This window comes from Episyrphus balteatus, chromosome 2 (genome assembly GCF_945859705.1).
Source record: "Episyrphus balteatus chromosome 2, idEpiBalt1.1, whole genome shotgun sequence".
NCBI classification, from domain to species: Eukaryota; Metazoa; Arthropoda; class Insecta; order Diptera; family Syrphidae; genus Episyrphus; species Episyrphus balteatus.
This window is the reverse complement of record NC_079135.1, coordinates 86,152,301-86,179,992: the sequence shown is the minus strand read 5'-3', so window position 1 is coordinate 86,179,992 and position 27,692 is coordinate 86,152,301. Positions and strand designations below refer to the sequence as shown.

At 29.8% G+C, this 27,692-nt stretch overlaps 1 protein-coding gene across 8 annotated transcripts in view; it reads right to left on the bottom strand.

Moving 5' to 3' along the window:
* Positions 1–25,100, bottom strand: part of LOC129909033 (ras guanine nucleotide exchange factor P) — a 44,454-nt gene extending 19,354 nt beyond the window's left edge. For 3 of the 8 annotated variants that reach the window (XM_055985972.1, XM_055985973.1, XM_055985974.1), the window contains exons 1-3: positions 24,866–25,098; positions 17,911–17,984; positions 4,746–5,947 (exon numbers count right to left, since the gene is read on the bottom strand). In XM_055985972.1, coding sequence (XP_055841947.1) covers positions 4,746–5,947; positions 17,911–17,972 — 1,264 coding nt within the window. In that variant the 5' untranslated portion in view covers positions 17,973–17,984; positions 24,866–25,098. Of the gene's footprint in view, positions 1–4,745; positions 5,948–17,897; positions 17,985–24,409; positions 24,794–24,865 lie in introns of those variants that run through there. The other 5 variants (XM_055985979.1, XM_055985978.1, XM_055985975.1 and 2 more) reach the window with 5 other exon arrangements.
* Positions 25,101–27,692: the final 2,592 nt, after the last annotated feature.

Below are 27,692 nucleotides of genomic sequence, written 5' to 3'. Positions count from 1 at the left end.
ATTGGACAATTACAGCATTATTGTTGTTTTTAGAAGAATGAATCTTTTAATTACACTAGGAACAAACGAAATTCGTGATTTTCTTAGTGATTTTTACTTGCGATATAGGTACTATAGGGCAAGTTTAGGATTCGTAAAAAAAATCGAACTCGAGATAACAATTTTACATGACATTACGATGATGGAGAATGCCAAAAAAGTGGGTCCGGCAATTCTGTCTGTCTGTCTGTCTGTCTGTCTGTCTGTCTGTCTGTCTGTCCGTCTGTCTCTATCTGGAACTGCAGCCTAAACGAGTGAAGTGATTTTCTTCAAACTTGGTAGTTAGCAGTTTTTGGTGATTCCCTAGAGGGGAAATTGAAATTTTTTTTTTATGACCAAAACTAACGGTACCTGCCATATAACGGAAATAGAAAAGTTAATTTTTTTCAAAAACGGCTCTAACAATTTTGATTAAAATTTTTGTGTGTAATACTACACATAAGGGCCAACTTTTTAAATAAAAAAAATATTTTTTGTACCGTTATTAACGGTACCTGTCATAGAACGGTTTTTTTCGTTTCTGAATATCTCGTACAAAATTAACCCGATTTAAATGAAAATTTTTATACAAAAGTGTGTAAGTAAAGATAATATTAAAATTTTAGAAAATTTTCAAAAAACGCATTTTTGGTTTTTTAAAAAATATTTCAAATTTTTTTTTTGAAAAATCAATTTTTTGAAAACGGATCAATGAAAAATTTTGAAATTTAGTTTTTATGTGTAAATTAATTATTTCTTCGAAATGGCACACCAACTTTTTTTTTGAAAAATGTTAAAAAAATTTTATATAAAAAAAATTATTTTTTTAAAAAACGGCTCCTACAATTTTCAAAATTTTTTTTCTAAAAATACCTTTTTATACGAGAAATAAAATGGCATATTTGTTTTTTTTTTTAAGATATTTTAAAACGGAGTTTTATTAATTATAAAAACAGATTTAATTTTTTTATACTACACTGAAAATAATAAATTTCGTAAAATTACGAAAATCGTTTCATACGCTACATTTTCGTTGGCCCAACGAAACTTTCGTTGGCTCAACGAAAATATGTAATTTTTCGAAATATGAAAACCTTCATCAATTAATGAAAACGTTTAATACACTTTTTCTCCCTTTTTAGTGCCAAAAAATCCAATTCAATGAAAAGATTCATCAATTAACGAACAATTTCATACTCATTTTAAAGAATAAAAATGAGAATTTTTTCCTTACTTTATTAAAGTTTTAATTAAGTAACGAAAAAATTCATTAACTTATGAAATTCAACATTAACTAACGAAAATCTTCATAAGCTTATGAAAATTCTTCATAGACTAATGAAATATTACATTGGCTTATGAAAAAATACATCAGTTAACGAAAAAAATCGTTTCCTTACAAAAAAAAAACGTAGACTTGGGTGCATTTCTGTTTTAATGATTAAAAATTGAATCTTGCTTTATATAGTTCACATTAGGTTTTTGTTTAAAAATCTATGTAAGCTGAGCTGAATATAAAAAATATTTGCGTATTGACTAGGTGTCTCACGATAAGTCGGACTCATCAGTTGACTTAAGTGAGCTCCACCGGGTCGAAACGCCAATTTTTGGTTTGGACTATATTAAATTAATAATTTAACAAGTCCAATAAAAAAATACAATTAAGTTTCGTTAGCTAACAAATTTTTTTTCGTAATTTAATAAAAATGTTCATTAAATTTACGAAAAAATTCGTTAGCTAACGAAAGTTCTTCCATAAATTAATCAAAAAATACATTGACTAACGAAAAATATCACCGTGGTTAATTAAATTTTACGTTAATCGATGAAAAATTTCGTAAAGTGATGTAAAAATTCATTAACTCTCGATCAAAAATTTTTATGAAAAATTTCATTAAAATACTACAGTTTTCGTTGATTGATGAAGTTCTTCATTAACGTATGAAAGCCATTTCGTTGAGCCAATTAAATTTTTCATCGGCTGAAAATTAATTAAATTTTCGTTGGCTCAACGAATTTTTTCGTTGTATTTACGTAAGGATTTGGTTCAGTGTACTTATGAAATTTCTTCAAAATATCGAATTTTAAATTTCTTGAATAAAAAGCTTTAACATTATAGTTACTTTAAGCATAAGAGCAAGTACGTGCGACCCCAGTCGTGCAATTTATTTATAGGCTGTATCTCAGTGAAAAATGATTGTGTAGTGACAAAACACAAAAATTTTCTAGTTTTTTTCTTCAAATAGCCTCAATAGTCTCAAATCGAAGTTTCAAATATTTTTTGTTTTATTTTCTTCCGATTTTTTTTGTTGTTGCTTTTTTTCACTTTAGGTAATTACACTGGTCTGTAAAATTTATTTTTTTTCTCCTTCAAATAATTTGAAATTATGAAAGATCAGGGGTCGAACTACGGCATACGTTCGTTAACGCTTTATGTCTCTATCATTTTCTTCTGATTAAATAAAAAGAGCAATAGTCAAAACGTTAACGAACGTATGTCGTAGTTCGACCCCAGACTTTCCTGAATCTAAATCTGGTTTCAGAAAATTTAAAGAAGTACCTACCTTCCATTTTTTTTTTTTTTTTTTTTTTTTTTGATTTTTGAAAAATATGAGTATTGGGCTCAAATTTGGAGGACTTATTTCTCATAACATGATCTATCATATGACACCAAATTTGTATTTATTAATTAAAGTTTACACACATTTTTAGATACTAATTGACAAAAACAGCAAAAATATTAAAAACCTGCAGTTTTTTAGTAAATTCCAGATGAACAGAAACACCTTAATTAAGGAAAATGTAAAATATCAGCGCCCGTTATATACATATAAAAAGTCACATATGTAAAGTAAACTATAATAAAATACATTAAAACAAAATTTATACGTGCTTTGTAATTTCATATATGTACTTTTTTTCTATTTAGAAATATCTTATCTGTGATAAACCATTCAAAACACTTCCTTCTAAATCTTAAAATTTATAAGTGTACATTTCTTACGGGTTTTGATGTGCTGAGTTCGAATCCGAAGTCAAAAAGAATCTAGCACGTCAGGATTTTGAGATAAACGCGTTAGAGAATCACAAAATCAAGTTTTTGGTTAGAAAATCTAAAAAAAAACTACTTTATCTCAAAAACCGGAGCTGATCGAAATTTTTTGAATTCGGATTCAAAATCAGCATATTAAAATCTATTAGAGAAGTATACTTTTGTTCTTGGGAGAAATAAATATGAATTTTTAATGATCCGTTTCTTTATGCTAGGATATGCCAAAACTTCTTAACTTCCTCAAATAAGATATCTCGAATAAGAAAAGGAATATACATACAGGAGATTCAAACTGAATTTGAAAGAGAAAAAACAATTTTTTTTATAAACCGTGACAAGTTTAGTTGAAAAATTTTACATTACACCAAAATATTGCTTCGAAAACAGCAAAGAAAATGGGGTTTTTTTTCTAACGAGAATATCCTACAAACGTGACGTGCTAGGCCAATTTTGACTTCGGATTCGGAATCAGCACAGAAAAATCCTTTAAAAAAGTAGACCAGTGTAATTAGAGCTTCAATAAGTCTGGAGGTCATCTATTTGTTAACTGTCAAAAACAATCCGTCAAAACAATGCATTGTAGGTATCGATTTCCCATTACATTCCTCAACGGAACGAAGAAGAAATTGGCAACAAAGCGATAGAAAATAATATACAATTTCATCATGCAAGAAGATATGTGTGTGTTATGAAAATAGTGTTATAAAGGGTTCTAACATTGCAAAAACCAAAAAAATATTTTTTGGTTAATCTATCATTCCTAAATAAAAAATCAAAAAAATGTTCCGTTTCTTCTATAACACTCAAGGTCTACCTTTAGAGTAAAAGAAATAAGTTTTAAAAATATTTAATACCGTTGGGCTTTTGAAAGGAATCTTGAGAATAGGATAAATATGTTATGATAGCAAAATTGATGATTTTTTTCATTTTTATTTGTTTAGGTATATATTTTATTTTAAGAAAGCGAAAGAAAATTCGGTCCATAAAATCATTTAAATCCTCAGAGACCACAGTGGTCATGGCACTTTCTGCCATAGAACCAAAGGCAGCTGTCATGTTGTATATTAGCTTTTTGGAAACAACTTGCAAACATTTTTTAGTAATATTTAAAAATTGATATGTCTAACAAAAAAAAAATTAAGAGTTTCCAATTAATGTTTGGTTTCCAACTTTGACAACTTACTCGTAATAATTCAAATGCAATTCACGGTTGGATTAGATTAGTTAGAAAGTTTCGCCAAGGGAATTTGATATGGAATCATAAACTAAATTGCAATGGACTAATTTTCTAACATTTTTGCTTAATTTAATAATAAATTTTGTTCATAAATTCCCAAATCCAAGACAGGCTCTTGAAAGAAATACCAAGATTTTCATACTTAGACTTAATTTTGATTTGGTCCAAAAATTCTACCAAAAACATTTGCTTACAGTTTGCAGCAAAATCAAACCAAAAATGTATGTAGAACAAAAGAAAAAGAAAAACAATTATCAATTTAATAATGGCGTTTTCGATTGGCAGTCCGGAAGCGTCCGGAATCATTCTGAAAAAATTTTATTCACACAAAACTGTCAGTTTTGTACGAATAAAACGCTTTCAGAATGATTCCGGACGCTTCCGGACTGCCAATCGAAAACGCCATAAGAAATATTAATATGTGATGCTTATGCTTACTCTGCCAACTGTCAGAAATATCATCAAAAACCACAACTCCGCTGCCATTTCCACCATTGCTAGCCGCAATTGACGCAGCTCTATTATAAGTTTCATTATCACCACGATTTTGCGCCTCATGATGTTCAGCCCTTTCATTTACCTCCGCCGCATTGTAATAATCATGACTTGGATTCTGATGGCTGACAGGACTTCTTCCCAGCCTAATGTGTTGTGGCTTTTGCAGGTAATTGTGACCATGACGGCGGGAAGTGTTCTCCGAAGTAAGTTCCGGCGAATTAAGGACGGTACCCGCTGGAGTTGTATTATGACGTGTGTCCCAATAGTTGTGATTAATGAATGGGTTTTGATTTCCCGAGCTCTTCATGGTTCGGTGAGTAGTGCTCTGATTTGGTTGCTGTTGCTGTTGTTGTTGATGATAATGCTGTTGCTGGTATGGTTGTTGTTGTTGTTGTTGTTGTTGTTGGTGTGACGAGGGTTGGTTATAACCCGAGGACTTGCGTGGCATATCTACGACTTCTTGGTCCTTATGGGAAGTTATCTCGAATTTATTTCGTTTAGTTTCGTTTCCACTGGGACTTGGAAGGCAAAGGAATGGATTTGTTGATATTCTAGCTGAGGACACTGATTCTGAAGAATACGAGGAGCCCGATGCAGCCGGCGGTGATTGTGCAAAATTGTTGCTGCTTGAATTTTGTTGTGTAGTGCTTGTGGCAGGATTCGTATTAGCATCGCTTTTTGGCCGACACTTGGGGAACAATATTGAAATTTGATCACTTAAGGGTGGAGATGTCGATTCTAAGAGATTTACTTCATTTCGTAGTACATTGGAACTTGTGCATGATGATGTCGGACTGTTTAGAAGAATGTCAGGCCTAGGGCGGATTGCTGATGAAGTTGTTGATGATGTTGGTATTGGTATGACGTTGCTCGACGAATGCTGAGTGCGAACAGTGTTTGTAAAGTGGCCGTTGTATAGGTTTGATGATGATGTGTCCTTGGACTCGGAACCACCACTGTTATAACTTGAATCACTATTCAAATAATAACTACCACGTATCGCTGATGACTGGAGTGTGGTTGAATAGTGTAGGGAACTATGGGGGCGCAAATGATGCACAGTTTGATTGGAGCCACTTGCCGTTGTTTGCTGTGAAACTGTTGTTGTCAATGTTGTACTAACCATTATTGATAGCGGTAAGCTGTAGTGAAATAATTATTTATTAATAATATTATAATTCTAAGTGTTTATATTATGTTTTGATACTAAACTAATTGAAAATTAACAAAATATCAAGCATATAAAATTTCAACACAAAACTAAATTGAATACTAACATGCATTTGGTCAAGCTTATTAGTAGGTTTTTTAACGTTTTTATGATAGTAGAAGAGAAATCTACGATTATAATCTACCTCAGATCTCTACACTTTAAATTCTTCTCTACACTTTATATATTTGTTCATAAGAAAAAATTCTGCTATAGAAACATTAAATAAGAACTGTGTCAAAAAAACATACGGTATGTTTCCTTAAAAAAAATTGGCCTTCTGCCCATTTAAGATGACATAAAAAATTCCAATGTGACCTTGTGCCTATTGAAGTTTATTTCATCTCATCAGGTACTGTTGATTCTAAAAACTGTTGACATATCTAGGAGTAGGTTAGGTGAGTGAATGTACCTTAAGGGGACACCTGAAGGGCATTGATTGTAATGAAGTGATTTTTTGTCATAGATGTTTCCCACTTAAAAAAAAAAAACTTTAACTCACACCTCTTTCCTTAGCTTAGACCATGTTCATATTGATAAACCTACCTGGTTGGTCTATTTAACGGAAGAAAATCATTTTGTATTCTTTTAAAGGATATAATACTGTTCATTTTCCAAAAAATATCCTTTTTTCCTACTTAAAGTAAACTTGGCCTCATAACTCTTTGTAAAGCAAAAGAAAATAAAGATAGACAGACATAAATTAAAGTTTTTTTGGGGTCACATTTTTGCTATCTGTAATTCAGGCAAGAAGAGCAAACGACTTAAAAGAAGCAATGAACAATTTTTTTTTTATTTCAATAGGTACTCCAGCCAGATTTTATTTAAAGTGTCATTTTTGGTTAAATTATTTTTGGTTGTACTTTTTAGGTTATTTGTCATGGTTGACGTGAAAAATTCAAACATATAAACTTAGGTTTGAATTTTTCACGTCAACCATGAGAAATAACGTTAAAAGTACGAACAATTGTGTTATTCTTCTTTGTATTGCCTTATTTATAAAAAGTAACCTTGTTACCAAAACTTATCTAGCTTTTTGTAACATTTATGCCTTTCACCCAAAACCAGCACATTTTGAATTAAAAATAAAATGCATGACTGGGTCGCACGAACTTGCTCTTGTAGTTCAAAGTATCTTTATCTTAAATACCTATTGGAAATTAGATATTTTGAGAAAATTTTTTTTTAAATCGAAAGTAAAAAAATTAAATTTTTCAATTTTTTTTTTAACTTATTTTTTTTTTTAAATTTTACACTTCAAAATAATACGAAATATGTGTCTATAATTTTTGAATAAAATTGGCTTATACTTTGATGAAATATATGAACCTAAAATATGTCAATTTTTGAAAAACGGCAACGCCATTTTCCGTTCTCCGAATTTTTTGAGAAAAACTAAATTTTGTTAGAATCAATAAGAGTATTACGTACACCAAATTTAATCAAAATCGTTAGAGCCGTTTTCGGGAAAATTGCAATACCTCGAAAACGTTATATGGGAGGTATGCGTTAAAAAGGAGATATTAAACAAATAAAAAAAAAGGGTCTAGGGAGTTACGTAAAAATCATCTGTAACAAGTTTCAAGCAAATTCATCCATCCGTTTAGGCCCTAGCTCTATGTACATGGACGCACAGACCGACGGACGGCATGACGAAAACCACTTTTTTGATCTTCTCCATTATCGTAATGTTGGTTTTGATTAAAACCTCGATTTTTTTTTCTAAACGAAACCAATACTTGCCCTATAGAGCAAGTAAAAATAGTAAAAACTTTAAAGTTTGTTTTGTTTAGAGCTGATTGTTGAACGTCTCGACGGCAAAAGTTGTAAAAAAAATAAATGAATTTAACGTAGCCATTATGTTCATTTCATTTCAAAAGCCTTTAACCCAACTTATTTATACTAGAAGGAAAAACTGAAGTTGTAAGATTTTGTTGTTGGACTCTGTGTTAAATTTGAACTGACTGGACTGTGAAGTCTCTGCTAGTATTGATACTTATGGAAACTGCTTCCAACAAGCTACTTAAATGGGCAATAATATAAGGACAATTATGGTTTTTGAAGGAAGAATTTATTCAAGGGCAAATAGAAACCCTGACAATCAAAAAGGTTCTTTTGTGGCTTAAAGAAACTGTGATATCTTCTTTGATAGACACAAAATCGAAAACTCCTCCCCAAACCAATGTGTGCGAAGTGTATTGTGTATTTCGAAAAAAAGGCAATATTTTGGCTCGTGAAATTCAAATATCATTCAAGAAACAAATTTCAAAAATTCTATTACAAATCAAACTGTAATACTAAACAGTGTTGCCAGAGCCGGATATTTATCGCCAAACAGGCTTTTTGAACTTTTAACTCGCTCCTTAAAATTTTGATTTTCGTTTTATCGGATTTTGGCTCTTCTAATTTTGAACTTGGTGATTTTAAGGCTCTTTTAAAATCAAAGCATTTAACAGCAAAAATCCACTTAAAATGTGGACAGGTAAACAATTTGCACACACTTTCCATTTGAATATTATATCAAAATCAGCTCCTTGCCTCGAAAATATTCTGGCAACACTGATACTGAAGATAATAAAGATAATATAAGTAGTGGAGAACTAAATCAAATTATTAGTAAACCCGACCGAACAGCTCCGATTTTAAAAATCTTTTCCCTGATATTGCCTTTCTTTTAGCTTTAGTTACTCCACTAAAGACGATATAATAAAAGGAAGCATTACATTGTGATGGTTTTCAAATTCATTGATTTTGGTTTCTAGAATACTCAAAAATATTTAACTTACATTTTATGAACCCATTGGACCCGTGGGCATTAAACTTTATGGGAGTTTTCAGGTAAGTCATAGAATGTCCTTACAAAGACATTAAAAATAAAATGCACGACTGGGTCGCACGAACTTGCTCTTAGAGTTAAAGTTGCTTAAATTTTTAAGACATTTTATATAGAAATTTGGATAATGTAGGTACCTACTATATCAGGGATGGCGAACCAATGGCACGCGTGCCATTGGTGGCACGCCATGAAATATATCTGGCACGCCACTAATTGAGTAGGTGATCCAATTGCACATTTAAGCGACATTGAACTATTTTTCTAGATTTTGTTCCGCTGTAAAACTCTTTTCTTCATCTTCTCACTTGATATCAACAATAAATAAAATGCACGACTGGGGTCGCACGTACTTGCTCTTGCAGTTTAAAACAATTTTATGTTAGTTTACTTGTAGATTTTAAGAGCTGCCTCTATATAAAATTAAAGAAATTTTTTTGATTTTTGGGAAGAGCCGACATTTAGGGCAAAATTTTGTTAAATGAAAAAAAAATGTTTTTTATTTAACTTTTTTTGAAAAAAATAATAAGGCAGTTTTATTGCAATTGCTTTGAATATTACGTTTGAAAAGATTAATCAAAATCGTTAGAGCAGTTTTCGAGTTATTTGGTTTGAATTGAAAAATTTGAATGAGAGGTACACTTTCTAAGCGAGATATAAAAAAACAAAAAAAAACCAACTTTCAGAATTTCATAAAAATCATCTGTACCAAATTTGATGAAAATCCGTCCACCCGCTGTGGAAATGTGTACAGATGGACGCACAGCCGCACAGACGCAAGGACGCACAGACGTACAGACGCACGGACGGAATTGCGAGACCCACTTTTTTGGAATTCTCCATCATCGTAATGTTGGTTTTGATTAAAACCTCAATTTTTTTTTCCACACGAAACCAATACTTGCCCTATAGAGCAAGTAAAAAAATCTTCACTGGCAGAAAAGTTAAATGGTTGAGGTTAAACTGAAAATTTTAAGCAAAGATATTAGGTATATTGAAAAACTTTGTGCGTGTATTTTCTAAACTTGAAAAATTTTAACATCGGATTGAATTAATATGAAAAACCAGACGTAGTCAAACAAGCTGAAAACTTTTAATCGGTAAATTAGTTCATCAGTCGAGGAATTTTCGTCAAGGTTTTCACAATTTAAAGAGATAAGGCTTGGCCACACCGTAGATACTGGGGGAAAAAATAAATTGAAGTTGAAACATCGTTGTTTCAAAGTTGAACTACTTTGATTTATGTGACTTTAAGATACGAAACCATCAAAAATTAACCTATTTTCCACGTTGATTTTAAAATGTCCATCTTCAACGCAAAATCATTCCGAATAATAGTTAAATCAATGTGGTTTTCATTGATTTCACGTTGTTTTATGGTGGCTTTTCCCTCAGTGTAAAGGTATGCGGCAGCGGTACGGGTATTTGTATGAAAAAATACCACATCTCAACGCTCACGTTTCAGTTTAAAATTTTGTTCATACAATTACCCGTACCGCTACCACATACTCTTTCAATGTGGTCAAGCATTTATCGGAAACGCTTAACTGTAGTATGTACCCTGATACACTGCGCGTCACAATAGAAACAACATTTTTTCTTTAGAAAATAGCGATTGGCGCTTTGGTGAGGTAACTTAGTAGATTTTTGGTTTTGCATTTTCAAAGAGGAACTTTTAACAAACAATGTTGTAAAAACAAAAAAACCCAAAACAGAAACCCTATGACTACTAGTTGCGTTTTTTCGCATAACTTCACAAAAAACAATGTTTTTTTTGCGTCACTTGAATAGAAACAAGCTCTTAAATTAGATAAAAATGCTGACAAATCATGGACAACACTAATTTTAGTAAAGCAGTATTAAACTTTGACATGATTTGCACATTATAACCAATTATGGGCTACGAGCTACCAATAGGCACCACAGAAAATGCATAAGGAAAGAGGCACTTCAAATAAATTATTTTTTAAAAATGGCACGGGGCTCTGAAAAGGTTCGCCATCCCTGTACTATATAGTTAAAAAAAAAAAATTTTTTTTAATAAAATTCGTTTTAAAAAAAAATAAAATAAAAGCTGAAATCAAATTGCCCTCCAAAACAAGTATGCAGTTTTGATTGATATATTCACATGCATTTTTAGAAAAAAAAATTTCAAAATCGTTAGAACCGTTTTTAAAAAAAAACTAATTTTTTATAAATAATTTTTTGGAAAAAAAGTTTTAAAATAAAATTGGTATGCAATTTTGTAGAAACACACAAAATTTCAAAAAAATTCAATGTTCGGTTTTCGAAAATTTGATTTAAAAAAAAAAAAAAATTTCATATTTTTTTTTTAAATCCAAAAATTATTTTTTTGGAAATTTTATTTTTGGCTTATACTAAAATTATATAAATGCTTCTTTACAAAAAGTTTCGTTGAAATCGAATAAGCAGTTTCGGAGATAATCGGATTTGAAAAAAAAAAACCGTTCTATTTCAGGTATGGTTAATAATGATTTTCAAACAAAATTTTTTATATTAAAAGATAGACCTTGTCTTTAAACTTTATTTGAATTTTTTTAACAATATCGTTGGAGCAGTTTTTGAGCAATTTCAATTTTACTAAAATCGGTATATGACAAGTTTCTATGTTTTCTTTTAAAGAGGTTCAATTCATGGTCTTACAAAAAATGCATAACTTAAATTTATTTGAGTTTTTTTTTTATTATATCATTGTCAAGTCATAACTGGCCCTTTTTCGACCTTTTAAGATTTTGCTTCAACTTTCCATTTTAGACAACATAATTAATTATAAAGTCTTATGAAGTGACAATAAGGCTTGTAGCCCTCCAAAAATCCCTGAGTTATAAGGTAATTAGATTCGACGTTTAAATAGTGATTTTGAGAGAATTCTAATTTAAAATCAAGAAGAGAATTTCTTTCTGAGAAGCGTTCAAACATGACAGGTTTGTGCGAATAAAACACTTTCAGAAGGCTTCTGAATTCTTTCGGACGCTTGCTGACGGCCAATCGAAACGACATAACATGGACAATAAAGATGATATTGTTGTTCAATTATTGAGTGCAAGTGTTATTTAATATCGATTTTAATGCGTTGGAACCTATGTCAAAGTTGTAATTCACATTATTCGCACGGTTGTCCACGTACACTGTGGCGTATACGTGCTCTTTTTTGTGTTTATTTATTGGATGGAACGGTTATCAAGGCAGAAATATGTAAAAATGTAAAAAAAATGTTATAAAAAGGTGGCGCTATGGTTTTATTAGTCGTTCAAATAAGGAATTAATAAAGTCTATTTAAATTTTTCACGTGAGAACCTATTTTTTTAGGGAAATGAGAGGATTTGAAACTAGTACCTACCAAAACATCCTGTGAATAAAAAAGCAACTTTTATTAAATTAAGTGAAAGTGTTGCAGTTGATACCAAAAGAGTTTATACAAATATCGAAAATGGAAGGGTGTTTTTTGACAGAAATGAAAAATTAGATTTAATAACTTAAATTTTACTTTGTAGTACTGGAATTATGATGTGCATGATATGATTACTCCGAAATTAACCCAACTGATAATGAAGAAGTTTCAGCAAAAAACGTAAAATCAAATTTGAAAACACAAAAATTTTGCATTTGTTTTCAGCCAAACGCGACCTTGCCGCATAACTTTTTTTGGTCAAAATTGAAAATAAATAACCATATTTTTTGATAAAATTATGCTTTAGAATTAATTCCATTTTTATTTAATTAAGGACAAGAAACAAAATGAAATTAATTGAATCAACATTATTTTAACAAATACAACAAACTTATTTCTATTTTATTCATCTTGGCTAACAAATAACAATGCAAAGACCTAAATGACAGTTCTTTATTCTCTTATTTGCTTGGAATGTATTGTGTATTCTACTTCACCGGTACTGGATTAACTTATTCAATTTTATTTGTGTATTCCGATCTACGAGTAGATAAATGTTATACACAAAAAAAAAAAATAGTCATGAACCGGAGTAATTTATCTCAGTTTCGTTTAATGGTTTCATTTAATTAAGTAATTGGGTCAAAATCACAAAATTTAATGCACATGAACTCTGTGTATCGATCTTTGCATAACACAACGTTCTAAACATTTTTTGGTAAACCAAATCACGTCCCAATCAAATCCTATAACCAGCTAGCAATCAAAATGTCACTGGGAACAAAAAACTGGCACTGATGGTGCCTAATAGTTCTTGCAAACAGAACAAAAAATATAGAAGCTTAAATCCCGGTAGAGGCAGAAAATCAATTTTTTGGTATTTCAACAACAATGTGAAGGAAGAAATCCTTAAAACCTTGGTTTTAATTTACAAGGCTGTTTATTTTTTATATACCAACTAGGTACTAGGTATATGTATTTTATATGTATACCAATTTTCCTTGCCGCACAGCGCCGCGCCACACCGGGTCACCATCACCATCACCGATAGCTTTATAGTCAACAAACATAATATATTCGACGATAAACGTAAAACAAAGACCGGAAACGTTCAAATGTGGAACAATTTTTGGGCATTTTTGCATTGAAATGTTGGGGGCAGAATGCATGAAATTTTGAAAGGACATGCAAACATTTAAAAAGCAGACAATACGATAGGTAATGTGTTTTTAGTTTGGCGTGGAAAATATAATATAATGAGCAGCATAAATCAAATGAAAAGCATTTGTGTGTGCACTATAAAGCAATTTATATAACATTTGAAATTTTCACTTCTTAAATAAGGTTATGTTAATTATAAACTATTTAAACTGAGAGCATGTTTAATTTGTTCTAATGATTATATAACAAAATTTATAAAATTTCAGGTAGGCATACGATAAATTCTAATACACTTCACGCTTTAGCCTACATATTATATATTTTAAGTATTGAAGATGCATTTCTTTAGTTGGACTCGGACGATCAGTGAAAAGAGTTTGGTATACTACAATCATTTCAATTCAATTTGAAATGAAATGAAAACTTTGAATTTCAGTTATTGTTGAAACATTAAGCCATGTCAACATAACACATATCAACCCTCAATTGGTTTCATTGTTATTTCAGCGGTATCAAAATTTCAAATTTGTTTTCAACGTCTAATTTTAGTCGGTCACTCTGGTGCGTGCGTATTTTTTTTTTCTTTTAATTTTTATTGATTTAGAAAAACCATAACCACGAATTCTGATTAAAAATGTATCATGGTTCTGCTACAAATTAGAAGTTTGTGAAAAGGTACAAATTACGTAGTTGAAATCTTGAAATTTTAAAATCAACGTGGAAAAATGGTTAATTTTTTGTGGTTTCGTATCTTAAAGCAACGTAAATCAAAGTAGTTCATCTTTGAAAAAAAGGCGTTTTTCAATTTATTATTTCCCTCAGTGTACCTATGAATTCATAGTATGTATTAATACGTTGTTCTGGTGAGCTATGATAACATCGTCAACTTCAAGAGCGGAATTCGTTACTCCAATTAAAATTTTTCTCAAGTAAACATTCATGATTTAATTCAATATGGTAGATGGAGCTTACCCTTGATGTTGAAAATTGCAGTTTCCAAACAACATACAACAAAATTCGAAAGAATTCACCTTTTGAAGGACCAAATTTCCCACTTACTGGGACTCCTTGTGTTAAAAACAGTGCCGACAAAAAAAAATTTTAGGATATATTATGATTAAATGAAATGTGGTTTAATGAGGCCGTGAAGCATCTTTTTTGCCAACCACAAGTTCCTAAGGGCTAAAATTACCACACTGAAGGCACCAGCTTTCCAATACAAAAATAATTATCAAAATTGGTTCATTCAGTCCAAACTCCAAAGCTACATACGAGGTAACAAACACCAAAAATATATAGAAGAATTGAACACCTCCTCCTTTTTGGAAGTCGGTAAAAACTGAAAAATAAGGGTGAGCTTTCACTTTTGTAATGTCTTATTTAAGAGGACTTAAAAGTGCCTCTATCCTGACAATACAATCAATTATCGAATTCATAACTATGTATAAAGAAAGAAGCGAAATTCTCCTACATTGAAACTAAGTATGGCAAAAAAAAAAGCCTTGTGATATAGAAGTGATCAAAGTTCTAACATTTTGGTTTTAAATTTTAATTGTGTGTAAAAAAAGAATACTTTTCAAGTAAAATGCCAATAAAAACTACCTAAAAATTATTTATTTTGGACTATTTCGGTAATTTCGGAACGTAAAAAACATAAAGCTAAAACAATTACACCAAAACTGTTCCCCTTTTCGTGTATGTTTTATTTGCGAAACTTTGTTTTTTTTAATAATAAAAAAAAAATCATGTGTGCAATTCACACGTGGTAGAAGTGAAACTTAAAAAAATCATTTTTCTCGAAAAAAATGTTACACCACTAAAAAGCTTACAAGTTTTCCTAAAGAATAAAGCCATACTTAAATTTTTACAATGCGCAAAAAGTATAAAAATATTTTTTTTATTCAAAACAATCATTTTTCATGAAAAAAGCAAAAAAAAATCCTTTTTTGCGAATATATCACCTGAAAGCTTATTATTTCACTTTTTATATAACGCTTCAATCATACAAATTTCTACGATGCCTACAAAAAAAGTAAGAATTTTTTAAAGCCAACCATGTCGAAATTTCAAACTGAGATTACGGTACTACACTGGTGGCTGGTCATCAGCAACAGATCTCCACAGGTGTTTTGAGGTATATTTCAAGTTTTTCAATTTAAGATTGTGTAACTTGTAGAGCACGTACCGTTATGTTTGATATATCAAATGAAAGGTTATATTATCAGCATGCTCGATAAAGTTAAATCAAATTTGTATGTGCTCTTAATCAAAAGATTAACGTGTTCAGAAAAAGAATATATTTTTACCTTTATCTCAGGTCTCAGGATTTTGAATATGAAATTAATTGAAATTTTGTACAACTTGTATAATTAATTTTATTATCTATCAACACTGTAAATTTTATGTATCTATCTATTAAAACAAAAAAGTTATAATCAATTGATTTTTCATGTCGCTTTGTCGTTTCATCTTGTTTCAAATTACTACGATACTAAAGAAGTTTTCACTTCAAAAAGATAAGTTGTGTCAATAGCATGTAACCAGAAATACAATTTAGCTCAATCTGTCTACAAAGCAAAGCTTTAAATTCGAATATATTTAAACAAGGTGAATTTAATCTGGAAAATTATAGAATATTATTGGTTTTCGTAAAAAATGAAACATTGTCCCCAAATTAAAAAAAAAAAAACAATATAGCATAAAGTATTACAGTTGTTGTAGGTAAAACCTTTTCACATATTGCCCCAAAATAAAACCATTGCACCAGATATTCTATACGAATGAATGGATTGTGTATTTTTATTTCAATTAAAACCAACATGACGTGACGATTTTCATCAGTGTTGCATGCTTTTCTCATGGGTTTCAATTATATTTTACTAATTCAAGTGAAAATACCAGACACAATTTCGTAACAAACTTATAGAATAAAGGAGCTTATAAAAGGTTTTTGTCAAAGTATCCTAAATTCCTAATATTTGATATGTTCGACAAGTACCAATGTGTATAGGTAACTCCAAATTATTGTTAAAACCACTTACCTAAAGCCAGAACAAATAAAAAATATATAAAACGAAGTTTAATAAAATTTTAATTCACATTGCCATTAGTATATCTTATTAAAGCGATTTTATACTTTTTTCCATCCGTGTCGGTCATTATTTACCAATTTAAACTCCTTATACTAAGCACTTTTCTTTCTTGAAGAAAGAAAAAAAAAAAAACAAACTAAACCTACCTCCAAATTAATCTTGCAATTTAAATTATTACATCATTTGGAAGTAAATTTTGTTTTATTTCGTCACACCTGCGATGGTTTAGTAATTACATTTTAATACAAAACAAAGTTTTACCCTAAAACATTCATTTTTATTTAAATGTATATTCCATTATAAAGAAATCTCATTACAAGGATTTCTCATACTTTTAATATTGTCTGCTGAAAAGTTTTATGAAAACATTTTTTTTGTTTCTTTTTTTTTAAAGAAGAGATGATTCACCGTTAAATTCCCGAAAAGAATCATCGTTACCCAAAAAAAAAAAAAAACACGTCATAAGTTCCATTTTGGGAGGATTTTTTTTTTATTTTTGTTTCTCAAAATGGATTTCTTTAGTAAGTTGTGCCTTTAGGGGTAACGTTTATTGAAATTGCGGGCGTAATTCAAAATAGCTTCGTTAAATGTTTTCTACTTTTTTTTTTTTTTTTTCTTTTCTTAGAAGTTCAAACTATGAGTACATGGCGATGGCAGTATGACGTGTAAGCTTGGGGTAAAATGTACGTCTGAGTAACGATATGAATTAATAATTGATTTTCAGGGAAGTATTATTGAATGTGTTGTTGTGTGTGTCATGTATGTACCAAGTGTTTTGTTTTTTGCAAAATACGATACAGGAACATTTAGAAACTTCACTTCTCCACAAAAAAAAACAACACTGTTTTTTTCCAAATCAAAAAAAATTTCAAAAATTTGTTATAAGTGAGTGATGCTCTAATAAAAGAAAAAAACAACTGTTTTTTACTTCGCTATTTTCTTTAGCTAATTTTTCTGACAGGGATGTCACAAAAAGTATTTGAAATTAAGTAAAAATCACCACTTTCTCTCGAAAACTAAGTGGCATCACTAAAATTCTAGGAATTTTGGTTCTGTCGACTTAAAATTGAGGTTATGTTTCTACCCGCACCCCGAACCTCATTTTCCTTGATTTTTAAAGATTATCAAAAAGATATAAACTTAGTTTTTGTATAATATAGTATTTAGGTAGGTATCATTAAAAGAAAATATAATTAAGTATGTATATAATTTATTTCATGCATAATTATTTTCATTCAATATTATTGTTTTATTGTTAATTTTGAAAAAGAAAATCTGGACAAAAATTGATTGCGTGAGTTTGTTATAAGTGCAATGCAAAAAAAAAAAAAATTATTACATTAAATAAAATTAGGTATTATAAAAAATAAAATAAAAATCTTACATTATGTTTTAACTCAGAGGCTTGTGGAAATTTTAAAAGGTTGTGAGTTTTATGTTGGTTTGAATCCTTAAACATAAAAATGGTTTTCTGCAAAAAAAAAAATGAATCCTGTATCAAAATTGTGTTCTTTTCAATAATTATGTTAGGTACCTATATTTTATATGAACATTCTTAAAGATGGACAATGATTTAGTATATCCTTACAAATTTCGATAATGTTTAAAAACAAACAATAAATTATACAAAACGCTCCATAACACTCAATAAAGCAGTACCCACTGAAATAAATGTCATATTTGACTAACTGAAAAAACTTGGTTGTTTCTTTTTTACTGTCTATTTTTTCATTACTTGTTACTCGTATCACCAACTATGGTTCCTTATGCAATTTCATTAGTGGCTCCTAAGAAAAAATAACAAGCTCAAGCAAGGAACAAATTCCTATTGCAAAAAACCCAAGAGGGTCCTTTTAAAAACAATTACTTATGATTCTAATAAAATGCGTTTGAGTGCAGGACACTTATTTCAATTACTTCAGGAAAAAAAACCTCATTATTCTTGCGATCTTACTTACTCTTTTTTTGAAAATATATTAATAACAATTTGAAATTGCTGGTAAGTTTGATTGTTAAATGTTCGCCAGTACCCACTACAACGGTTATATTCACGATGAGGATGCTTAGTAAGAACATGAGCTTTATTCAAAATCAAAGATCCTTAAAAGTGTTCAACCAGAAAAAAAGTACGAAACGCTTATGTTCCAAGGAGTTATTGTGACAAACCAAGGCTCATAGCCACCAGGGTAGGGTATCGTTCTCAGCGATAGCGATAAAAAGTGAAGGAGTTGATCCCCGGAAAATTACGAGATCTATTTATTCTTTAATTTTTCTTACTAAGGATGGACGTGACACACTTAGAGTTATGGCAAGAAGCTCGCCGTGCAAGAATAAGAAAGCTCTACCCTTAAAACCCGATTTCGAATACATACGTACAAATAAAAACTAACATTGTTGTCGTTTTGGTAGTAGTCGCGTCGTCTTGATTTTAGTTTTTTATTTTACATTTTTCCTTACAAAGTACATAGAATATATGTGTCACATGTTTAACACACGCCAAAATATTTGTTTTTTTTTTTATTATTTTATGAACCTGCATCAAAATGTCAAAATTTTGGTGTAGGCAAATTTTCTACAATACATAAGTTATTAAAGGTAAGTACTACTGACTACTCAGAAATTGATAGTTCTTGATCAGACTTTGTTTAACAGTTTTGTTTAAAACAGTTTTACTTTGACATATTTTTAAAATTATATTGTATATTCAAGGAGCATAATAAATCAAATAATTTTACCTCAACTTTATTTTATGAGTACAAAGTTCAGAAACCCAAATAGAAATACAGTTGAAACTCGATTAACCGGGATGGTCGGGACCGAGCTCTTTACGGATAATCGAAAATCCCGGATAATAGAACTTTTTTTTTAAGAAAAAATTTATATGTATTTAAGTTTTAATTAAAAAAAATTATTTCAAAAACTAGAAAACAAACAGAAAATTATTCCATAATACCTCACAATTAATTTTTTTTGTTTGAATACCTACATATATAAATCGTGGGCACAAAGCCAAAACCACGAATCTTGAAAGTTGTAGTTTTTAGAAAAAGTCTTCAAAGTTTTGGAAACTCAAGCAATATTTATTACTCCAGTCAAAGCGTCGCACAGTGGGACGACCCATAGCAATAAATAAAAAAGTCATCTATTTTAGCTGTTTTTTTGAGTGATTGGTAAGACATCTTAAATATGTACTTAGTCTATATGCGTTAAAATTATTTGGAATTGTAAACTCGTGCAAAAGTTACAGAGCGGCAAACAGGGACTAGCGAAAATTTTTCATAGACAGTGTTTTTGTCTATTATAATTTAAATTTATTGCTAATCTTTTTGTGCGCATAACTAATAATTATGCCAAGTATATTAATATTGATCAAGGTATAATAAATCATATTTTGATATAAAAAATTGTGTTTACTTCGTGGTTTATTTAATATGAAGTCTGAAGTGCATGTCTGATTTATTAAATGTGAATTTCGGATTTAAGTGAGGTTTTTAAAAATCGCTTAAATTTTCATGTTGATATTTTTCTTGTTTTGTGATGCTCTATATATATATTAACTAAATTATGAAAAGAAGTTTTGCGCAAATTTGCTCTTTTTTAATTATTGACGTTTTTGTAGGCTTAACTCCAACAATCAAAAATTGTGATCTTTTAAAAACGTGGCTTGAAAGTAAGAAATCCGTAAAAATAATGAGTTTGAAGTTTATTAAGCAATACAATTTGCAACTGAAAATCAAAATAAAGCTTAAGAAACATTAAAAAGATCAGAAAAAATAAAAGTTGAACTCCAAAAAAAAAGTTCGCTGCTCAGCTCTTTTATTTCCATAGCAGGTGGGGGGAGAGGGCATTTATAGCGGGTTGCTGCATGTACTTTTGAGTTTATAATATAGATATTAAATGTAATAAGTGATAACAGGCAAAATAATTAGTTTCTAATCATTAAAACAAGAGATATTAATTTCGCCGTTTTTCCCATACACTCGTCCCATTGTGCGTCGCACAGAGGAGTATTCGACCTCAAAATCCGGTCAAAAATATTTTTAATGTTTTTCTTATTGGAATTGGCCTAAAGTATTGTTTTATAGCTTATAATGTATTAAAAAGTCACACTGAAAAAAATTTTCGGGTCAGTTAAAAAAAAAAAAATAATTAAGTAATTTTTTTTTTCAATTTTATTTAATTCATAATATTAATTTTTACATGAAATTTTTAAATATTGTTAATATTTCAGGTTAAAGAAAACAAAAATTTGAAAAGAAGTAGTTTTTTAAGCAACAAAAGCCAATTTTACTAAAAATACCTCGAGACTAAAAAACGCCATTAAAAAAAAAGGTGGAAATATGTGGAAATTTTTTTTATGTGCATGAGATGACAAAGATGTACAGTTAATTATATAAGACAAATTTTTGCTCGATCGTACCCGAGACTACAACAAAAACACTTTTTTTTCTACCGAAAATTTCATTAATTTTCACGTTTTTCTATGCACTCTTGTCATCTCGATTTTTAATATATTTTCAATGAAATATATGGAAATTTCTGTATTAACATAAAGTATATACCTTGACCTTGGACACACATAAAAAAATTTTCACAATTATCACAAATCACAATAAAAAAATCAGACTGAAGTGTTAATGATTAGAAAATAAAATAAGCTTTTGTGACTTGAGCTTATAAAATCGACTAGATTTAGACTAAGATCTTGGGAATTAGGGGGTCAACTGTTATTATTTGAAACCAGTTTTAGTTAGCATGGGTATTGAGGAATGCAAAAAGCAAAAAATAACGGGTCGAATGCGATTTTTATTTTTTTCACTTATGACCGGATTTTGGGGTCGAATACTCCTCTGTGCGTCGGAAAAAAGGGCCTTACCTTGCGCACAGAGGAACTGTCAGTTTTTATTTCATGGATCGATAGAGTATATTTAAAAGGCTACAAAATAGGTTAGAAAAATGTCAATCATGATATAAGCTTTTTTCGAAATAATGACAAAAATGTGTTTTTTAACAACAAGAATTTGACTTTAAATGGCTGCCATTTTGTATTTACTCACTCAAATACAATGAAATACATACAACGATAGAAAATATTATAAGGAAGAGAATGCATGTTTATTTTTTGGTCTAGGACAATCTGGAGCAAAGTTATAAGCTTAAGTAAAATATCCCAAAAAATGCATTTTTGTGAATAACTCCGCTAAAAAGAATGATCAGGTGGTGAGAAATTGGGTTTGAGCCTTTTAAGTATACCTCTATCGATCCATGAAATAAAAACTAACAGTGCCTCTGTGCGCAAGGTCAAATGACGCTTTGACTGGAGTAATTATGGAATCTCGTGCAAAGGAAATTGATAGTTTAAGCTTCTAGGCAACAAATGGAGGATTGGGATCGATAAAGGGAATAGAGGGATCGATAAAAGTTAAATGACGCAATAAAAGGAAAATGTCAAAAAATGCGGTTTTGGCGTTGTGCCGACGAATGTTATTGTTGCATTATTGTGTGACTGAGGTCTTACCCAATGTTTTTCTTCGATTTAATTAATGTAAATGCGTTACAAAAAAGAACTAAGTAAAAAAAAAAAGACCCTATACAAAAAAAAAAATTTAAAATCTTTTCTTTATTTTTGACTGCCCATTTTGTATATTTTAGCTAAGTTTTCAACTTTTATTAAGTTAATTTGCCAAATCCATTTTGTTTTGTATTGATAAAACTTTACGTGATCTTTTATTTGCCCTTAACAAAAAAAACTTGACTTGCTTGACTTACGGTTTTCCAACTAAAACCGAACATTATCCAATACAAACCTAGATACAAAACAAAACATGCGTGTCTGTAAGATTTAATAGATACGAAATTCCGTTAGTTTGGAGAAGTGAAGGATCTTCCTCTGTCCTCATGTAACGGATAGTAGAGTTTATTACGGATAATAGAGTTTAAATAAATACATTTTCTTTATTGTCGAGAAAGAATGTCAAATAATTTCATCACGGATAATAGAGCGTCCCGGTTAATCATCAACTAAAAATTTTGAGTATAAGAAGGGTACAACAGCATCTTACTGATGAGCCCAACTGTTGTGCCTGGGCGAAACGCATTATTTTTGGACTAAAGGTCAAAAACAAAAAATCAAATTGAATTTATTTCATAAAGTCCATAAGACAAAAACAAATTCTTGTTTACGTTTTCTTCTTCTTCTTAAAACAGTTTTTGAAACGCAATAGTTTTAAAATTTCGAACAAAAAATAACACTTTGATTTACCTATTTTAAGAAATGAATTTCCATCGTAGATGAAAATTTTAAATCCAATTCAAATTGGGTTAATTTCAGTGGTTTCATAAGCAAAAAGCATTGTTAAATTAGAGTTATTTCAGGTATCAAAGTAAGGGCACATTAAAAGAAAAAGACAGCATAGGAACAGGGAACTTATCCTGTTTTACCAACAGATCAACTCGCTGGTTGTGATAAAATGCAACTTAAGCTGAGTTCTGATACAAATTTGTATATTTATGTAAGTTTTTTTTACGTTGAATCGACGTTGATCATATAACATTACGTTACGTTAAGTTACGTTTAGTTACTTTACATTACGTTAAGTTACGTTACGTTAAGAGATATAACTTTGGACGGTTTTTATCAAAACCAAGTTATTTTTTGTAATTTTAAGTGTTTGAGTTAAAAAAAAATCACATCTCTTTACTTCTGCTGAAAGCGAAAATTTAATGAATTCAAAAACGGGTAGGTAAAAGGTTTATATAGTTTTTAATTTTCGAATAGATTCGAAATATAGAAGGGGCCCCAAGGGCTTACATTTTGAAAATCTTGCATTCAGTACAAAATTTAAAACTCACCCAAAAAATCACAGCTATTGGATACATATAATTTATGCGAAATTAGTTTTTATTTCATCAGATACTTAAATACTGGCAGTATTTATGTTTTTTTTAGACTGCAAAATGTTTATGATACACACATCATATTGAGTAAGAAAAAAATATGAGCTAATTAATGCAACTACAGACAGGCACAAACTATTAAAATATTAGTAGGAAATTGCCTACCTACTTATTAAAAAAAAACAAAGCAATTGTCTTTAAGCATTTATATCTTGTGTGGCATCGTAGGCATATGATTTAAATTCACAAAACCTATTAGAATAACAAAAAAAATAAAAACCACAACGCAGACTGGGTCATGATTCATTAAAATAAAATACTAAAGAATCATATATTATATGTATTTTCAGTTCAGTTCAGTTCATACAAGTGCATAAAAATGCTCCTAACATACCAACATGGAACACGACGACAAAAAAAAATACAAAAACAACAACAAAACAAAAAAAAAAACTTCAGTCCCTGACCCCAAGTTATTAAAACAAAGCATTTTTATTTTTTATATCACCAAAGACTCGAACCAACAACCATCATAATAATATCAGATTTTATTCTTTTTGGCTTGCATTTTTTCCACCCCAACGAACGCAACTTATACTATAAAAACTTCACCACCATATCAAAAAATAAAAAAAAAATATACTAGATTGTATGTACGTAAATTTAACTGTTCCCCTATTGTGTGTGATATGATTTTGGTTAGGGGTTGGGGTTTTAGGTTGGTATGGAACGAATAACAGGAAACAAAAAAAAAAAAAAAAAAAATACGAATATAGCAGTCATAGAGCCAAGAATCAGCAAAAGGGTGGGTGTTTTTTTGTACACCCCTGAACCCCCCATCATCTACATCATTGGCAGTAAAATGGGCGACAAATATATTTTTGCACAAATTTACTTAAATTAAAAATTAAATCTACTTAATTTAATTTAACAACATAACTAATGCAAACAAAAAAAACAATAGAATAGAACAAACTCAGAAACTGAGAAACTGCATACATCAATAAATCTTTCCTTTTGTTTCAATGTGTGTATAGGAACGTGTGTGTAGGTATACTTTATGATGGGCTGTGACGTTTACAAAAAAAAAAATTTAAACTTCTTTTCTTTAAAATTTAAATCATATATTTTTTTTTTTTTTGAGTCTTTGTGTTGGTGTTGAAAAAAATTTTGGTTCTTTATGTCCTTGAACAGTTCATGCAGGATTTTAGAGAATGCGTTAATAGCATTATATAGGTAGGTATATATTTTTTTTTTTTTTTTTTTTTGTTAGAAAAATTTAGATTTTCTTGATTTTCCAATTAAAGTTTGTAACTGTAGAAAAGTAGGTATATAGAAGGTATATATAAATTTTTACAGTAACGAATGCATAAAAGAAGAATATAATGTATATATAACTTCAAAAAAAAAAAAAAAACGTTTTTTAAAGTTGACTGAGGAACAAGGAATTCTCACGTTGTATAGAGCACATTGTCAAGCTTTTTATTGAAACTCGAGGGGGATGGCACAATACACAATATTGATTATTTTTTTTATGCTTAATTAGCAATTAATTTGGATTTAGCAAAAAAAAAAATTTAATGAAAATTTATTTATTTTCTTCACACAATATGTATACACACAAAATCCGCACGTACATTTAAATGTCACTTTTAACTTTTTTTATTTATATTTTTCTTTCTGAATTTATACTTTTTTCCTTATTGAAAAAAAAAAAATATGTAACTTAATGATTTTTTTTTTTTAGTTACAATTAATATTCAGAGTGGATGATTATTAGGCGAATACATTTTTTTCACGATAGTATGTAGAAAAAAAAGTAATAAATTGGGCTACAATTTTTTTTTTTCTTTCAATATTATCTGTCTCTCTTTTTTTTATATATTATATTTTTTTTTTCTTTTAATTTAAAGTTTATCCTTGATAAAACGGAAAAATAACAGACGAAGCGCACAACACCGATTCGCAAGTCGAATTAATCCAGAAACACAACGAAAACGAAAGGATATTCGTTGAAATTTTGGAAATACATTTTTGTTTTTTTTTTTTTTTATTTTTTTGCCTCTGTCTTATTTTCGTTGGAGTTCGTATTTGTCCTTCTCTTTGGGTGCATCATGTTTTCCTTGTTTGCGAAGAATGGAAAAAAGAGAGACAGATCCCTTATATTGTTGCACACAAACACACTTCTCTACCCCCCCTTTGACGAAATAATATACAAAATAATAAACTCCCGTTCGTCTTAAAGCTACCCTTGTGGTGAGGGTGACAAAAGTATGACAAGTTCTTAGAATATGGTAACGCACTTATAGATATCTGTTTCTGAATCGGATTGAATTGCTTCTTTTTTTTTTTTTTGTTATTTTCTGGATTAAAACCACGTATAGGTACGTAAAGGGTAACAACACACTCAATTCGACTTTTGTGGTTGTCATCGAAGGGATGATAATGACTTACGTATGATATGGGGGTGGAATATAGTGAATAAGTTCAAAGAGAAAGTTCAACGTTATTATTGATTACTTTCTCTCATAAATGTTTAAAATTGTTGTCAGAGAGAACATAATAATGCAGGGTTGTGATTCAAAAATTGTTTCTCTTTTTTTTTTGTGTTTTGTTGTTGTTTAAGTATAGCTTTTTGAATGAATCACTAAAAGCTGTTTTTTTTTTAAATCGACTTATCTGATTGAAGTCAGTTTTTTACCATTATGGTGAATTTTATTTGTGTTTATGTTTTCAGTTCAGTCAAAGAAGGTATTATAATATCTCTTAAAACTATTAAAGTAGGCAGCTGCACCTGAAATTTTTATAAAATTGTTTGTTTTAGGCCCAATTTATTCACACTCCATTAAATTTAAACCCGCCATTAAAAAATGGAAATTTTAAAATTTGTATGCGATTTGACAGTTTTCAAATTTTTAATGGAGCCTTTAAAAATAATGGAGAGTGAATAAATTGGGCCTTAGAGTTTATTGTTTAAACTACACAGTAGTCTTCAAGTAATGTAAAGTCGTTTGACTTTTGATTGTGACAGTCAAAACGTTTGGTTTAAGAGATACCAGGCACTTTAAAAGCTGAAACACAATCACGCTTTAGAGCGTCGCTTCGTTGCGTTACGTTGAGAAATCCTCAAAGCTCGCTTCTGTCACTTTGACTTTGAACAGCTGATTGCAACATAAAATCTGCTGTCAAATAAAAAAAACACAGTCACTCACAAAATTATTGGGCCAAGTCTCTATCTTGATTAAATTGTGGAAAAATGAAAAAGGATATTAATGTGTTTAAAAAATGCATAGAAATTTGTTTATTCTTTAATCCTATAGTTATAAAAACAAAACCAATCAAAATATATTGTTTTTAACAATAAAACTTAGTCTCAAACATCATTAATTTTTTTTTGTTTTTAATACGTAAATTGTTTTGATTTAAAATATCTCGATGTCGTTTTTTTGTGCAAAATCTATATAGAGAAATTAAAAAACACACATAGTTTTGCAATAATTTATTTTTTTTTATTCACATTTGGCGCAATAATAATGTGGGTGACTGTAACTATGTCTGTTAAATGTCAGAAAGCGAGCAAAAGTTCAGTCTGGTTGAACTTTTGCTCGCTTTCTTACGTTTCCTTACGTTTGTCAAAAAAAGCGTACGTAAGAAAAGCGTCATTGTGTGAGGATACACAGATTTCCTATAGTTGAACTTTTCGCAGTTGTCAAAATCGACGGCAAAGCGTGATTGTGTTTCAGCTTTAAATCACCTGCCATCAGCATGGTTGAAATTTTGTGAGCTGTCAAATTTGGGCAAGTGAAATCCTACGAAATCCCAAGTCTAGCTAGGTTATTGCGCCATAATTTTACCAAACTATGTATTAGATTTTTAAAATTTAAAAATATGGCAAAAGTTATCCAACTTTTGCAAGACTGGTTTTTGGAAGTGTTCCATTCTTTAAATCTTATTTTATTACATATTTAATAACCAAAACTTTCCAGGCGGATATTTTCAGCCAAAATACTTTAACGTGTAGGTGTTCATAAGGCTATATGAGAGGTAACTTTTCTGAAAGTTTGAGATTACCTTGAGGTTCGAAAATTATTATTTTATTTCCTTCAGTTGTTGAGAAAATAAAATGCACGACTGGGGTCGCACGTACTTGCTCTTAGAGTTAAAGTTGCTTAAATTTTTAAGACTTTTTATATAGAAATTTGGAAAAAAAAATAAAATTCGTTTAAAAAAAAAAATAAAATAAAATCTGAAATTAAATTGCCCTCCAAAACAAGTATGCAGT